General features: G+C 36.1%; 1 protein-coding gene across 5 annotated transcripts in view; it reads right to left on the reverse strand.

Moving 5' to 3' along the window:
- Nucleotides 1-17173, reverse strand: part of LOC127502504 (filamin-A-interacting protein 1) — a 32464-nt gene that overhangs the window by 3955 nt on the left and 11336 nt on the right. For all 5 annotated transcript variants that reach the window (XM_051875469.1, XM_051875470.1, XM_051875468.1 and 2 more), the window contains 4 exons: nucleotides 9776-10063; nucleotides 8099-8272; nucleotides 7714-7892; nucleotides 59-2837 (listed from right to left, as the gene is read on the reverse strand). In XM_051875469.1, coding sequence (XP_051731429.1) covers nucleotides 59-2837; nucleotides 7714-7892; nucleotides 8099-8272; nucleotides 9776-10057 — 3414 coding nt within the window. In that variant the 5' untranslated portion in view covers nucleotides 10058-10063. The remainder of the gene's footprint in view (nucleotides 1-58; nucleotides 2838-7713; nucleotides 7893-8098; nucleotides 8273-9775; nucleotides 10064-17173) is intronic.

Consider the following 17173-nt stretch of genomic DNA (forward strand, 5'->3'; position numbering starts at 1 on the left):
CGTTCCGCATCATCTAAAAATCCAAACAGAGGGACAATGTAATAAATCTGGTACTCACCACAGATTGAGTAGACCTGGTTGGGGCCGAGGTGATAGGGGTTATTGTGATGCTGCTTGTCACCTTGCCTTGGATCATGTTCCCGACATTAGCGGACGTCTGTCTGGGAGAGCGCAGAACCGTCCCTGTTGACATCTCCTTGCTCTCTGAACTCACACCATTAGGCCAAACCATCACTGTGCCGCTTCTGTCATCCTGAGGTTTTTTGAACCCAGGTGACCCGAGGTGGATATGGATCTTGTTGTCCTCCGTGGTTATAATATTGGAGTTGTATTTCCGGATGGGTGTTGGAACTGCCTGCTTTTCAGGGGTCAACTTGAACACGGCTCTGCCCATGGTCATCTCATGGGGTTCTGGGGAGATGGATGCTTGAGAGACTGGAGTTGCGCTAACGGTTATGATGGACAGAGGAGAAATAGGATGCTCCGAGAAGGAGCCTTTACCTTTCTCTGGAGACTTAGCTCTGGAGATGGCTGTTATAGTGACTGGAGACTTTGTTCTTTCAGGTGTCCCTTCGTTGACCTTGGACTTGGGCAACATAGAAGTAGGAACGATTGTTATGCGTGGTTTCTGGAGCCCAAGAGTCGGGATGATTGTGGTACTTGAGAAGAAGTCCTCAGCACGTGGACTGGTGATCTCCAACGTTGCAGTGCTGCTCTGATGGTCAGGAGTCACCTTAATATGGAGGGGCTGACCGGATTTCCGAGGAATGGTTAGCTCTGGTGACGACCGTGATGTAATTCCATTGACCTGCTGGGTTGATGGAATATCCTGAGTGATAGTAACGGCTTCTTTCTTCTTCATCCAAGGGTTCCAAGACTTCCTTATTCCCAACTCTGCAGCTGCTGGTGGGTAACGGTCCAACACAGTCGGTTTCTTGAGACCTTTCTGCCTCAGATTACTCATGATGTGATTTTCCTCTTGAACAGACTTTTGTATGAACACAGCTGGAGTCTCATCTTCAATGTGTTCATTCAAGTCTGCGTCAGTCTGCACTGCAGTAGAAGCAAGAGGAACGTCCACAATCCTCCTTCCGTTCATGCTGGGTCTAAGGGCACGGCTGTAACGCTTAGTTGCTTCCAACTCTTTGGTTAGTTTGAGAACTTCTTGACTCATGTTTTTCTTTTTATCCTCCTCTTCAATGAACCTCTGCTGGAGAACTGTGTAGTCTACCTGAAGCTGAGATAGCTGATCCTCCTTGTTCATGAGCTCATGAATCTTCTCCTTTAGAGCTTGGACATCGGCCTGAAGATCTCTTGTTTTGGCCTCCTCTATTTTGCAGCGTAGTCTTAGCTCAGCTTCTTGGCTTACCAACTCTCCTTTTTCTATGGCTTTGTTCTTGGTGATCTGCGTCTTCATTTCCTCCAGGAGCTGGAAAAGAGCATTGGCTTTGTCTTGTTCGGTTCTGAACTTCTTCTCAAGCATGTCATACTCATCCTCTGTCTTCAACAAATCGCCTTCCACAACCTCAAGCTGTTTAAGACGGTTCCTGAGTCTCTCAATCTCCATCGTGAGCTCCTTAACCTTGTTGTCTTCATCAGGATATCCAACTTTGTCAACAATAGCTCTTTTTCTTGTAGATTCCCACTCAGCTTTCTCTTGCTCATCCATTTTACTTTGCATCTGACACACCCTTACGCTGAGATCCTTTCGCTTCTCTTCTTCACTTGCCAGTTCAGACTTCAGATTGTCTTTTTCCTTGGTAAGAGCGGACACTTTCATCTCCATCTCAGACTTCAGTTTAAGAAGCTTCTTACTTTCCTCTATCAGCTTTTCCGTGACCTCCATGACTTTGCATTGCTCAGCTTTAAACAGTTTGTTCATTTCTTCACTTTTCAGCTCTTCCTGTTTGATTCGTTCTGCCATGTTCTTCCTCTCATCCATTAGGATCACTGTGAATGACTTTAGTTTGGTCAAGTCGTCCTTTAAACCCATCTCAGCCTTTTCCAGCCTGGATTCTGAGCACTCAAGTTCTTTGATATGGTTTTTAACGGTTTCTAGCTCACACGCCAAGCTCTTTGTCAAAGTTCTTTCTTTCTCCAGGTTGGTGTGAAGCTGAGCACATTCAGATTTGCTCACATTGAAAGCCCCCTCCAGTTTCTCCAGGTCCACCATCCTCTTCTGCAGTTTTTCAACCTCTAGTTTCAGCTCACGACTATGATTCTCTTCATCCTGAAGCCTCCTCTTTAGCTCCTTGCACTGTGCTTCCGTTTTTGTGATCTCCTCATCCTTTCCTTCCATTTCCAGAACTCTCTTCCGAAGGTTCTCCAGCTCGGCCATTAGGCTTGAATTCCCACACTCCCCTCTGCTTATTTTGTCCCGCAGGTCCTGAAGGTCCTCCTCGGACTTCTGCAGTGTACGATTGGTCTCCTCCAACTCCTCAATCCTGCGTGACAGGCTGGCCAGCTTCAGACGCAGCTGTCGACTTTCAGACTCCTGTTTGGCCAGCTTGGCGGTCATCTCCTCATGTTCCAGTGAAAATTTGGAGGTCTTATGTTCTAGGTCCAGCTCTAGCCTCTGAATCCTCTGGCTGTCTTCTTTAGCTTTGCTGTTGATGATCTCCAAATGCTGCTCTTTTTCATGTAGCTTCTTGCTGAAATCCTGGACCTTCTGTTTTTGCTGGTCAATCTGTTCAATGTGAAGCTGCCTTTCATCCACCAGCATCAGGGCAAATGATTTCAACTTAACAAGCTCCTCCTGAACTTTCTCAAGACGTTTGCTGTGATCCTTGTCCTTACGAGCCTGGTATGCCTTCTCTTGCTCCAATAGTCTCTTGAGTCTGGTGGAAACAAAAAGAAATAGATTAATTTATTAATTCTCATTTAAAATATAGGTCAAATTTATAGTCACTTTCATATTCCCTCTTATCCCACAAAGAGAGAGTCACACAATTGAAAATTGAAAATACTATAAAATAATTAAATATTTTAAGGTGCATATTTTAAATAACATTACTGAGGAATATTAATATGTATTATAATAAATATACATATACAAAAAGTTTAAATGTATAGAATTTTCATATATAACATTTCTAGTTTAGTATTATGATATATTACGTATATTTAGTTTAGATATTATGACATTACCTTTTCACAGTATAACACTAGCTACGTGATGAATAACTGTGGCATAAGAGCTGTACAGTTGTGAAGGAAAATAACAGGAGTAGAAGACAAGCATGTTGTAAGAACAAGGAACAGTGTCTGAATGCTTCAGTGATTGTCTCTGACAGTAGTTATTGAACACTTCATGCTTCCATGATCACAGGATCCTCACGGGCAGCTTGGCACGTCAACGGGAAAATGTTCCTACCTGGCAAAAAGTCTACTAGGACATCACAACAGTGGAATTTGTGCCAACAAGGGCACTTGATGAAAAGTCTATGATGCTGGTGAATGTTTACACTGATCTAGCTCAGCGGGAGTCTCCCTGTTGAGAGGAGCATGTCCTTTGCGAAATAAGTTTGAAGCATATTTCCTTCATAATTCCATGATCTCATTTCCTCATTGACAAATTTACAGCAGTTAGACACTATAACATATCCGAACAACAGACCCATGAATGAATACTGTCAGCCTATTTGCATACACATCAAACTGTTTTCATACTCACCATCTAGCTGAGGAGTCCAGGTGGGTCCATGCCTAACATGTTTTGAAGTGCACAGCTTTACTCTGCTGAAAGCATCATTAAACGGTTCTCCGAATTAGCCATCACATTCCAACCATGTCATAAGCGCAGTGAAAGGTGAATGTTGTGTGAAACGGCATTGCCCCACTTGCTGGTGATATCATCTCTCTAACATAGAACTGTTCTGCCCTTGTTTGGGCAAAGGAGGCGGAGTCATCTGAGAGCTTTTCATGCACTCTTTTCTCAGCTTTCTTCTATTATTCTTTTTCCCAGAGACTGAAGTCAGGATATTGTTTTAGGAAACAGTCAATTAGAGTCGTGGTCAATGTACTAAACCCCTTGTATCATTTCAAGGGTTCCCTTTCCATTTCATATAAACTATAAAATGACCCAATTACTTCTTTTCTCACATGCAACCAAGTGTTCCCATGGGAACAGACAACAATGCAAGGGAAAAGTTTTGTTTTGTAAGAGAACAATGTCGCACTCTCTTGGTTCAGATGAAGCCCTGTCACTCAGAAATGCCATGATAAATAAATAAATAAATAATACAATACCAGTCAACAGTTTGGAATAATTAAGATTTTTTGCTAAGTTTTTGAAAGAAACTCTTCTCTTCTGCTCACACCAAGGCTTTATGTAATCAAAAATACAGTAAAAATATTGTAAAACATATTATATCAATTTTAACTAACTTTTCTATTTGAATATATTTAAAAATTTTACTGATGATTTCTGAAGGATCATGTGACATTGAAGATTGGAGTAATGATGCTGAAAATTCAGCTTTGATCACTGGAATAAATTACATTTTGTATTCAAATAGAAAACAGTTCTTTTAAAATGTAATAATATTTCACAATATTACTGTTTTTACTGTATTTTTGATCAAATAAATGCAGCCTAGGTCAGACTTTTTTCAAAAATACAAAAAAAAAAAATAATTATTTCAAAAACTTTTGACCACTAGTGTAAATAAATAAAAAGTAAAAATGATAAGATCACTGCTCAGCAAATAATATTTGGGGAAAAAACGGTTGAATCAAGTTCATTATTGCAGGAAGTTTACTGATATAGCTGGCATTTCTCTGATATTGGCAGAGGTTAAAGATGACAGCTGGGAAATTCTTCAGAAACCATCAGATCCACTGTAACATGTGCAGCGAGAGACTTATAAATCATAAATCATGTGAATGGTGATAGAATGACATCATCATCTGGTGTCTAGTATAAATGTGCTTGCGATTTAAATTACAGCCTGAATATCAAGAGCACATGAAACTTCCAGATGTAGTTTTAATTGGTGATGTTTGCTAATGCAGCTAAAGTCTGAAACTTTGATGTGTAACTCCAGACATAAATGATGTGCTATTACTTTTTAAGTGATCAGACTTATAATTTTTGTCTGGCGAATGATAAAACAGGTGAAAAAATTTCCTAAGGACCTAAGGCCATATTTACAGACACGAATATCAGAGTCTTGAGGTGGGCCTATATAAAGAAATATGAAACAGTTCAGTTTTGATTTCATGTTGACTTCATGAAAACAACAAACTTGTTGATGGTAAAATCATTGGTATCGGTCTTGCACTGACCTATATGCCAATCAAAGAACAAAACTAATTGTCCTCTTCAGATTACAGTCTTTTTTTTTTGAATGTGGGACTTCAAGAGGAAAAACAGCAAGTGTAAATGTCATGTGAAAGAGAGAGAGGTAATTTGAGGAGAAAGGGCATTGCGGATGCTTCTAGAAGCTCAACACACAGCAGTTTTATATTCCTGGCGGGATTCCCCGCCATCGCCCTGCGTTCAGTCCCAGGTGGCGTGGTGCTGGAGTGACCTCACCTGCTATGAATCTCTGAAATGAGAGAATTATGGAGGAATGTGCAAACACACGGGCTGGAGATGAGCGTGATAAGTGGAGGGAAGGAGTGAGACTGAACGGTGCCAATGCAATAAACTAGAGCAAAGAAATAATGTTTTTATAGACTTTTGTAGACTTTTTTTTTTTTTTTCCCCAATGGTGCATGACACAAATGAGTTCTATTTTAAAAAGCAGTACAATTAATAAATGAAAAACAAAAGATTAGGAAATTATAGATATGTTTGTCTTTTATACAGTACCTTAGAGTCCAAAACAAATTTTAATTTGGGGACTATGGAGCATATTTTATTTTAATTCAGTTCAAAACATGTGATGAGTTTCATTAAGAAATTTTGATCAAAATCTCACATGCTACTCAAGTTCAGGGTGGTAAACAGGAAGTCAGGGGACCGTGACTGTGGTCGACCACTATAGGGGTCTTATCAGAATATGAACGATCTCATTGTCTCTGTCTGAAATTGTTTGGATTTTGCAGTTATGAGTCACCTGATTTTCCATTGATAAATAAATTGTTTAATACATTTCTATGTGGTGATTTTTTTTTTTTTTTTGCTCACCAAGGCTGCATTTATTTGATCAAATACAGTAAAATGTGAAATATTATTACAATTTAAAATAACTGTTTTCTATGTGAATATAGTGTAAAATGTAATTTATTCCTGTGATCAAAGCTGAATTTTCAGCATCATTACTCCAGTCTTCAGCGTCACATGATCCTTCAGAAATCATTCTAATATGATGATTTGCTGCAAACATTTCTGATTATTATCAATGTTGAAAATAGCTTAATATTTTTGCGATACATTTTTTCAAGATTCTTTGATGAACAGCATTTACTTGCAATAGAAATCTTTTATAAGATTATAAATGTTTTCACTGTCACTTTTGATCAATTTAATGCATCCTTACTGAATAATTTCTTTCAAATAAAAAATATTTGCTGACCCCGTGACCCCAAACTTTTGAACAGAAGTGTAGTTCAACATACCAGAGCTGTTCTTAATATTTACTGGGTGCAATTATATTATTTGGTGAAATAATTTTTTTTGTGTGTGTACCTGTAAGGTCACTGTGATTTTGCCAAGTCCTGGATCAACATATTTTGTTGATCCTGGAACAACATTCCTGTCTGAAAATTTAGTCTTAACCCCATCCATACCCCTAAACCTAACCCTACCCATAACTCATCCACAAAATCAGAGGGAAATAATAGGTGAATAACAATGATGTAGAAGCACCTAACTCTGGTTGTAAGCCCAAACTTGACATAAACTGTAAACTTGTCCCTTAAATCTGACTTGTTGATTGGAATGTTGTTCCAGGATCAACAAAGATGTTGACACCCTTAATCAGTATCTTTGTTCACCATGAAACAGTCATTTTACTTTTGAAAAGTGACATGTTTCAGGATAGAGTGGGATAATCAATGCGAAAAAAAAAATTATGTGGAAAAACACTTGATTGCATCCACCAGAAACTGACTAAGTGGTGAAAAAAAGTTGTTGTCATTCCCCAAATACCACCATGATGCATAAACTTTGAAATTTAAATAATATATCATTATATATATATATATTTTTTATAATATATTATTTTTCCCCACATTACTCATGAGAATTTTGAGAGGATATGTACTTAATTTCTTCATAATATACTAATTTCTTTAGGAAGCTGCTCTAATCCCTTCAATATGTGCTTCCTGCCACTGACCTGTGGAGCTCCCCATGTTGTCATTTATGTTCATTTGAGTCCATATATAGCTCAGATGCTCCTGGTCTAATGACTGGAGCTCTGCAGGGCCACATTTTCAGAAGGACACCACACTAACGACAGGCCTTTTTGATGCCGTCACCCCTTAATTTGCTGCTATAAGGCCATTTGTGTGATTTAGGACAGTGTGGTCAGCAATACAATCGTGTGCAATTCATAGCTTTGATGCCACGTGTTTGTAGTTGCTTTCAAATGAGGCTACGGTGACAAGTTTTTGCCTACATTATGATCTGCAGACTATGAAGTTTTTAATCTTGTTACTATGTCATTTAAGTTATCATTTTTTCCACTTCATGAGCACATTTTACTGTTGACGAATATCTCTGATTCATTCCTACAGGATGTTGTGTAAAGCTCATCTCCTCACCTCTCTCTCTCCTGCTCCAGCAAGTTTGTGAAATCGTCACTTTTGTTCATGAAGTCGATGTGTTTGCGCTTTTCACTGTCCAGTTCTGTGACGGTGCGCCGGTGGCACTTCTCTGCTAACAGCAGCTGCTCTAACATTCGTCTGTATGTATCCCGGTGCTTCTCCTCCAAACGGTCCAGCTATAAAAACAACGATTATTATCATCATGAATTGCTTGCACTTGCACAACAACATGTTATAATCTGCACTGCTTTTCACATTTACATTTTATGCATTTAGCAGACTCTTTTATTCAAAGCGACGTGCATTGCGTTCAAGGTTCTTTTGATAAAATTGCAAAGTCAGGCTTGAATGGTTTTGAGATGAATAAGGCAGTGTTCCTCACCTCTATCATAGGTATCTCATAAACATCGTCTCTGATCATGTTGCTGCTGGTCATCAGACTGTCTCTCTGCAGAGCTTGAAGAGGTTTGACTGGAACCGCAGATCCGTAATGAGCCTCCAGAACCTCGGGCCGTGTTCTCTCAGACTGCAGCATGAGGATAATGTCTTCACGGGCCTAAAAGGATAGAATCATTGCATTACTGTGGTACCATGGTACTTTGATATGTACCGTGGTACTGGATGTTTATCTTGTTCCCATGATACTCCAAACAAAAAATACTTTGATACAAAGAAAAAGGAAAAAAAAAAAAAAAAGTATATTAATTTAGGATCCTAGGACACTTTTTAAAATAGCCTACTTTTTTAGAATAATCCTAGAAAGATGATGCAAAAACTTTAAAAAACTTCCCAAATCATTTCTCATTTGCTGAATCAATTGTTTAAAAACATGATAAAAAAGGAACTGGTTAAAATAAAAATAAAAATTTGATAAATTTAAATTAATTTTTTTTTAAATGATTTTTTAAGAAAACAAAAGTTTTTCATTTGTGAGTGCAAACGGTTACATTCTCACTGTTAACCAGAAGAGGGAGCTGTATGCTTTCACAAAACCAGAACACTAAGACAACCACATGACAATTGCTGTGTGCACTATATACTAGAGTTTGAATACTGTGTGCAGTATGCACATTTTCTGAATATCCAAATTCAAAAGTTTGGTTTTTTTAAAATGTTTTTAAAAGTCTTTTACACTCACCCAGGTTGCATTTATTTGATCAAAAATACAATAAAAACAGTTATTTTGTGAAATATTATTAACATTTAAAATGACTGTTTTCTATTTGAAAATACTAATGTAATTTATTCCTGTGATCAAAGCTGAATTTTCAGCATCATTACTCCAGTCTTCAGTGTCACATGATCCTTCAGAAATCATTCTAATATGCTGATTTGCTGCTCAAGAAACATTTCTGATTATTATCAATGTGAAAACAGTTGTGCTGCTTCATATTTTTGTGAAAACCATGATACCATTTTTTCAGGATTCTTTTTTTATTGTTATTAATGTCTTTACTGTCACTTTTGATCAATTTAATGCATCATTACAGAATAAAAATATTAATTTCTTAAAAAAAAAAAAAAAAAAAATCTGACCCCAAACTTTTGAAAGGTAGTGTACTCCAAAAAAATTGCCAAAAAGAGCAGTACACAACCAGAGCATACTGTATTTACCCTGGTACGCTGACAGAACATTACCATAGTACTTATACAGTAGTTTCTGTCAAAATACTATAGTTTATTTACTGTTAGTGCTTTTAAACCATAATATATTCATATAGAATCTCCTTCAAACTGTGTAAAAAGCTTCAGAATCTATTTAATTCCTTTGTGAATGACAGTGATGCAAGTACACTGTAAAAATGATTTTACAAAATCATAAATTAAAGATTATTGGAGTATGTTTTACAAGAAAATATTTCAGCCTTTCTACTTCAAAATTTCACATTTAACTCAATGTGTTACTTGCTGTTCTTTGTAATTATTTGTGAACTTTACTAGCATTTTTTTTTTTTCAGTGAGGTCACCGCACTTTTACTGTAATAACAAATAACAGTATTTTGGCAGAAACTTACTATGGTAAACATACAACGCATGACATCACGCAGTCACATTTCACCTGAACTTCTCCCTCCATGACCCCCAGCAGATGGACGAGATCTTCTTTGGAGAGGTCCATCAGTCCGGCTCTCCTCAGCTGCATCTCACGAGACTTCTGAGGCTTCTTCAAAGTCCCACAAACAACAGCCTTCTCTTCACTGCTCTCTTTTTCCTCCTGAGCTTTGGTTTTCTTTCTCATCAGCTCCTGTTTGCTTCCCTCTTTCTCAATGTTGTGTATTCTAGCGAGCGGCTTCAGTGGTCTGTTCTCTGGCCCCTCCATATCGCTGGTCCTGGACCTCATCTTCACCTGCATGTGCAAACATAGATGGACATCAGCCACAGACACACCTGAGACAATATCACACTGTTGCAACAATAAAACAGCTAATATCTTTCAGTATCTGATGCTCCAGGTTTTTTGGAACCATTCAAAATGTATATAATGGAATTTACATGGTATACTTACAATGGTATATGTCAAAAAAATGCAATTGCCAAGTTTTAGGGTATTTTTTGGCAAGACACTACAGGCAAAACCATTGTTTTTTTAATGCACTTGACAATTCTGAGATTTTGGTCTATTTGGCTTTTTATAACGTGTTGATTCAGACTACTGGAAAGAAACATCAAAATACACTTTTAAGCGTTTCTTTTATTGCATTTTATCTATTTGCATCTGTAGATTTCAATTATATTACATATCTTTAAAGGCAGTGAGTTTGAGTCAGAAATCTCCACTTTAGCAGCTTTACATACAACTTTACGGTTTTATTCCTGTCTATATTCTTAAAGGTTTTTTACAGACAGGTTTGTTATATATCATTTAGATGACTTCATACAACATTTTATTACTAAAACATGGTGAATTTTTTTCTTTCTGGCTGTTGACATTATTTGCTGGGTTTTGAGCGATTAAAAGACATCCAAAATCCCCTCTATAAAAACCTTTAACTCTAATATATCATATTTTGAACCTGGCTTTATCCAATGTTCAGATTTCTGTTCTGGATGAGTGCATATTTAATTAGATAATGCCTTATGTTATGTAAACATAACATTATAGAAAACTTGTAATACAAAAAATAAATAAATAAATGTTTGCTGCATAACAGGTATTAAGGTTTTATGCAGCAAATGTTTTAAGTGGAATCTTTTCTACACGAGACTCTCATATCAAATGTCTGCAGTCTCAAGCTCTGAGCCAACTCTTAATTTTTTAATATGTAGTTTGCCCTTGTAGCAAATCTGCAACAGCCTCATTTCTCATGTTCCCACGTGAAGATTTAAGAGGGGGATTTCCCTGAGAGAGAGGGAGAGAGAGAGAGAGAGAGAGAGAGAGAGAGAGAGAGAGAGAGAGAGAGAGAGAGAGAGAGAGAGAGAGAGAGAGAGAGAGAGAGAGAGAGAGAGAGAGAGAGAGAGAGAGAGAGAGAGAGATGTAATGATCGCTGAGCTCAACTATGACATCAGGATTTTTGATAAACTGTGTACGCGCTGCCTCCCGTATGATCTCACACCCAACCTATCTGGCCTGGCTCTCGCTCAGATCCAGCACTGCCCTCATAGTGTCTCAAATCACACACATCAGTCAGGATCCATGTTCCCATCAGAACTGCATCTGGATAAAAAGGCTGTGGAACCTCAGAAGATCACAGCATTTAATGAAGCTTATTATTAGAACAAGATGTTCACTTTGTTGAATTCTGCAACAGGTCATAAGGGACACACATATGAGCATTTGAGCAACATTATGAGAACTAATCTAATCGGAATGAAGCTTTTTCAAACTACATGTTCATGTAGCCGTTTCATCCAAAGATACTTATAAACAAGATAATGACATTTTATAACCAAATTCAGAATTATTCGGACTGTATATACATATACATATATATATATATATATATATATATATATATATATATACATACATACACACACACATACATATTTGATATTTTATAGACCGATTATAAACAAGTTATATATATATATACACATACACATATACACACATATATATATATATATATATATATATATATATATACACAAGTTATATATAAAAAAATATATATATAAAAATATATACAATATACTGTCTGAGGATGTGAAAAAAAGAATTGTTGCTCTACATTAAGATGGCGTAGGCTATAAGAAGATTGCCAAGACCCTGAAACTGAGCTGCAGCACGGTGGCCAAGACCATACAGCAGTTTAACAGGACAGGTTCCACTCAGAACAGACCTCGCCATGGTCGACCAAAGAAGTTGAGTGCACGTGCTCAGCGTCATATCCAGAGGTTGTGTTTGGGAAATAGACGTACGAGTGCTGCCAGCATTGCTGCAGAGGTTGAAGGGGTGGGGGGTCAGCCTGTCAGTGCTCAGACCATACGCCGCACACTGCATCAAATTGGTCTGCATGGCTGTCGTCCCAGAAGGAAGCCTCTTCTAAAGATGATGCACAAGAAAGCCCGCAAACAGTTTGCTGAAGACAAGCAGACTAAGGAACCATGTCCTGTGGTCTGATGAGACAAAGATAAAATTATTTGGTTCAGATGGTGTCAAGCGTGTGTGGCGGCAACCAGGTAAGGAGTACAAAGACAAGTGTGTCTTGCCTACAGTCAAGTGTCATGGTCTGGGGCTGCATGAGTGCTGCCGGCACTGGGGAGCTACAGTTCATTGAGGGAACCATGAATGCCAACATGTACTGTGACATACTGAAGCAGAGCATGATCCCCTCCCTTCAGAGACTGGGCCGCAGGGCAGTATTCCAACATGATAACGACCCCAAACACACCTCCAAGACGACCACTGCCTTGCTAAAGAAGCTGAGGGTACCTAAACCCTATTGAGCATCTGTGGGGCATCCTCAAATTGAAGGTGGAGGTCAAGGTCTCTAACATCCACCAGCTCCGTGATGTCGTCATGGAGGAGTGGAAGAGGACTCCAGTGGCAACCTGTGAAGCTCTGGTGAACTCCATGCCCAAGAGGGTTAAGGCAGTGCTGGAAAATAATGGTGACCACACAAAATATTGACACTTTGGGCCCAATTTGGACATTTTCACTTAGGGGTGTACTCACTTTTGTGGCCAGCGGTTTAGACATTAATGGCTGTGCCTTGAGTTATTTTGAGGGGACAGCGAATTTACACCGTTATACAAGCTGTACACTCACTACTTTACATTGTAGCAAAGTGTCATTTCTTCAGTGTTGTCACATGAAAAGATATAATAAAATATTTACAAAAATGTGAGGGGTGTACTCACTTCTGTGAGATACTGTATATATATGAAATGTTACTAGAAATAAATTTGTAATTCTGTATGTATAAAATGCTTTATATATATATATATATATATATATATATATATATACATATTATTATTATTTTTAATTTTATTTATTATATTAATGTATATTAAATTATATTACTATATTATTTATTAATGAAATATTGTTTGATGTTTTATTAATTTTTTATTTTATAATTACTTATAACTCATAAATATTTATTATATGTAGTATTAAAACTATTAATATTATACATAATATTTTGTAGGATGACGGGATGATAGATAGATATATGAAACAAAAAAATTTATGAAAACAGACGGACAGATAGATAGATAGACAGACTGACAGATGGACGGACGGACGGACAGACTGACCGACCTAAAATCTATGAAAACATCAATATTGAATAATAGAAACACTAATAAATGAATATGTTAATCTCAGGTTCTTGTAAGTTTGAAGAGAATATGATGAAACCAGCAAGTAACCAAAGACGGGAAAATCCTGGCAGATGAATTGTTGCAGTAAGTATTTATGTTATTAATAGCAGCGTGTTGCGCAGTCGTGGCCATGGGAGTGTTTTCATTTTGATGGTGACTCGATCACTGTCCAAAATAGCAATAACAACACTTGTATACACACACAAACAATCATCATGTCCTCTGTGAAGAAACAAAAACAGAAGCTGTTGACAGACTGATACTGTCTCAAACTGCAATTTAGATGAGAGTTCAATCTATTGCAGTTCTTCACAAACCTCAAAGTTCCAACTCGAGAGGGACGGGTGTATTTTTAACTTTGATTATGCCTGAGAGTTTTGGGGTGACCTTAGCTCTGTTATTATTGGAGACGGAGGCAGCTGGGAGATATAAAAGAGAGTTTGTCTTATATTTACACTGAGAATATGCACCTCGCTCCTGAAGAGCTCCCCGGGCGCTCCACACAGCTGCTCCTTGCTGAAATTGAGCGGTATTTATAGAGTCACACTTGTGTACAGGAGACACCAGAAAGACAGACTTCATCCACCAATCAGATCAAGGATGTTTAACTTCTCAGCTATCGGTTTTGTTATATGCATGTCCCCTGGGAAATTTAAATGCCCGAATGCCGTGAATGAAGGCAGGTTACTCGCAGCTCCAGTGATAATTAATTCCTCAGATTCTCAGGGTATTTTCAGCAGAGGTGGACAAGCATCGGTGGCACTTCGTTTATATTTAGTAATGGATACTGCTGGAGCTCGATGCACACGGACACACACACTCAAACACTGGCACATTCCTTGTTGGCATAACAGTACGGCTAATCTGGGATCACAAAAACTGATTCATGCCAAACAAGCATATGATATGCATTTTTCATGAATTCAAAAGCAAAAAAATGTATAAAAAATATATACATAACACTATATAAAATATAAAAGTATATACAAGCTTATTCTCTCTCTCTCTCATATATATATATATATATATATATATATATATATATAAAATAAGCTTTTATTTTTAATATTTTAGTCTTTGTTTTAATTTTAGTTAATGATTCAGTATGCACTTTTTATTAGTTTTTTTAATATTTAAAAATAGTTTAATTTATTTTTATTTCAGTTTTAGTTTTATTTTTGTTAGTAGTTTCAATTATTATTAAATTAATGTATATTATAATATTTATTAATGAAATATTGTTCGATATTTTATTACATTTTTATTTTATAATTATATATAATTTATAAACATTTATTATAAGTAACATTAAAATTATTAATATTATATTTTTAATTTTATTAATATAATATTTTGTAGGATGATGGGATGGATAGGTCTATTGAAAAAATTAAAAATCTATGGAAACATCAAAGATTTATATATATATATATATATATATATATATATATATATATATATATATATATAATCTGTCTATATATATATATAATCTGTCTATATATATATATATATATATATATATATATATATATATATATATATAAAATCTGTCTATATATATATATATATATATATATATATAATCTGTCTATATATATATATATATATAATCTGTCTATATATATATATATATATATATAGACACACACACACACACACACACACACCATACTCTTAACTAAAATTAAACTAAAAATATTAAAAATAAAAGCTTATTCAAATCCTTTTTATAAATAAATATATATAATGAATAAGCTTTTATTTTTAATATTTTTAGTTTTCGTTTTAATTTTAGTTATTTTTTTAGTATGTGCTTTTTATTAGTTTTTTTTTTTTTTTTAAATATTTATAAATAGTTTTAATTTATTATAGTTTTATTTTATTTCTGTTAGTTTTAATATTTTAACAAACTAGATGCTAGCAACATTTCTAATTTTCATTTAGTGCAAATTTTTCATCTAATACTTATATTTCATTTTATTTCAGTTATCAAAAATATCTGTAATAGCCTTAGATAACTATAACAACACTGGCATGCACTAGTGTTACTGCCATTGAAATACACAGGAATGCTAATAGATAGTTTTCTCCAGGTATTACAGATCTTCATGGTTTCATCCACTATAACCTCAACTAGATAATAAGGGTAAAACAACATAAAGGCAGGTGGTAACACTTGTCTAAATATTTTCTCACACATCTTCCACCACACAGAGAGACATACCTGAAAACGCACAGACAGTTCATGAGGAAAACGTCAGAGTTTGTTTCAAGGCTGGAGGATTGTGACTAAATAAGGGCAGAGAAACTCTCACATTGACGCATTTGTCTGGCACAAACTGAAGCTCTGCATTTGTGTTGATCATATGATTGCCAAAATTAAGCTCATCATATGGTCATTATTTTAGCACATCAGGCACACAGAACTATTTGTATCTGCTCTCTCTGAGATGATAGAGAAATAGGTATATGTGTACGTTACTAATATGAAGGATTTATTTGCTTTATTTTCAGAAAATGTCAAAGATAATCCCTGGAAAGTTATTAACCCATATGAAAGAACAAAATGTAAGACATCTTATTTTTAATTATCTTTCTGACTCGCTTTGTCCTGAAGAAAAAAGTAAACTCTAGATGTGTCTCCTCTAGAGATTAAAAGAGATCTCCGCAATGTTTCAAAGTGATCTGACCTGCTATTCACATTCATTTTGCAGCCTTAAACTGCTATTGAGTCTTTTTTGACTTGCTTTTCACTTAAAATATACCCAAACAAATCCTTAAAGCAAGATACATGTCCGTTAAGATCTGATTTCAGAGAATGCACCTTAAATACGCCAGATTTTTTAATACTTAAAACAAGTGGAAAAATCTTCTAAGTGCAGTAAAACAAAACAAACTTATATTAAAGATACATTCTCTGAAAACAAGTCTTAATATTGTATGTAACGTAAATATATAATAAGATTTTTAGATATTTTAACTGAAAAATTAGACTAAAATACTAATTAAAGTCAACATGAAACTGAAGTTGCGATAGTATTTTCTTCCCTATTGTGACGTATATCCGAGTAAAATGGCTTCTCAAGCAAGAACAAATGTAGGGCGGGGCTTGATTTTGTCCATGGGGAATTGAATTGGATGGTTGTGGTTTGCTATTGGTGGATCTCATGTGAGTGACAGGTTGTCCCGCCTTCGCACCAGTAAACACATCATCAGAGAAGAGATTTTTAAATAATTTAACGGGAAAATTATACTAAAATACTTGTTAAGAGTAGGATTTTTACTTGCTGTATGTCAAATTTTCATCCATTTTTATTGCTCCTATAGGGCATTTTAGGGGAAATGTCTGAGACACATTTCATACTGAAATGAGCATAGCACTAATGCAGTTTCACCAAAAACAAAGCATTCTCCTCTGTAACATAATGTGAAATCTTGCATACGAATTCAGTCATTCTCTCATCAGAAATACAACACAGCCTACAACATTTTCAGTGCATCGGGCAAAACACTTCCTGTCACGGCACAAGCTCGACCATCTGCCATTTCCTACTGTACCATCCTGTAGCGTGAGCCTCTAAAAATACCTATATCACAAGAGCGCACCAGATATTTGTGCCTGAATGCAAAGTCAAAATCAAATAAAAATGAACCCTATTTATTGCCTTCTGTTGAAGGTCTA

Source organism: Ctenopharyngodon idella, chromosome 20 (genome assembly GCF_019924925.1).
Source record: "Ctenopharyngodon idella isolate HZGC_01 chromosome 20, HZGC01, whole genome shotgun sequence".
NCBI lineage: Eukaryota > Metazoa > Chordata > Actinopteri > Cypriniformes > Xenocyprididae > Ctenopharyngodon > Ctenopharyngodon idella.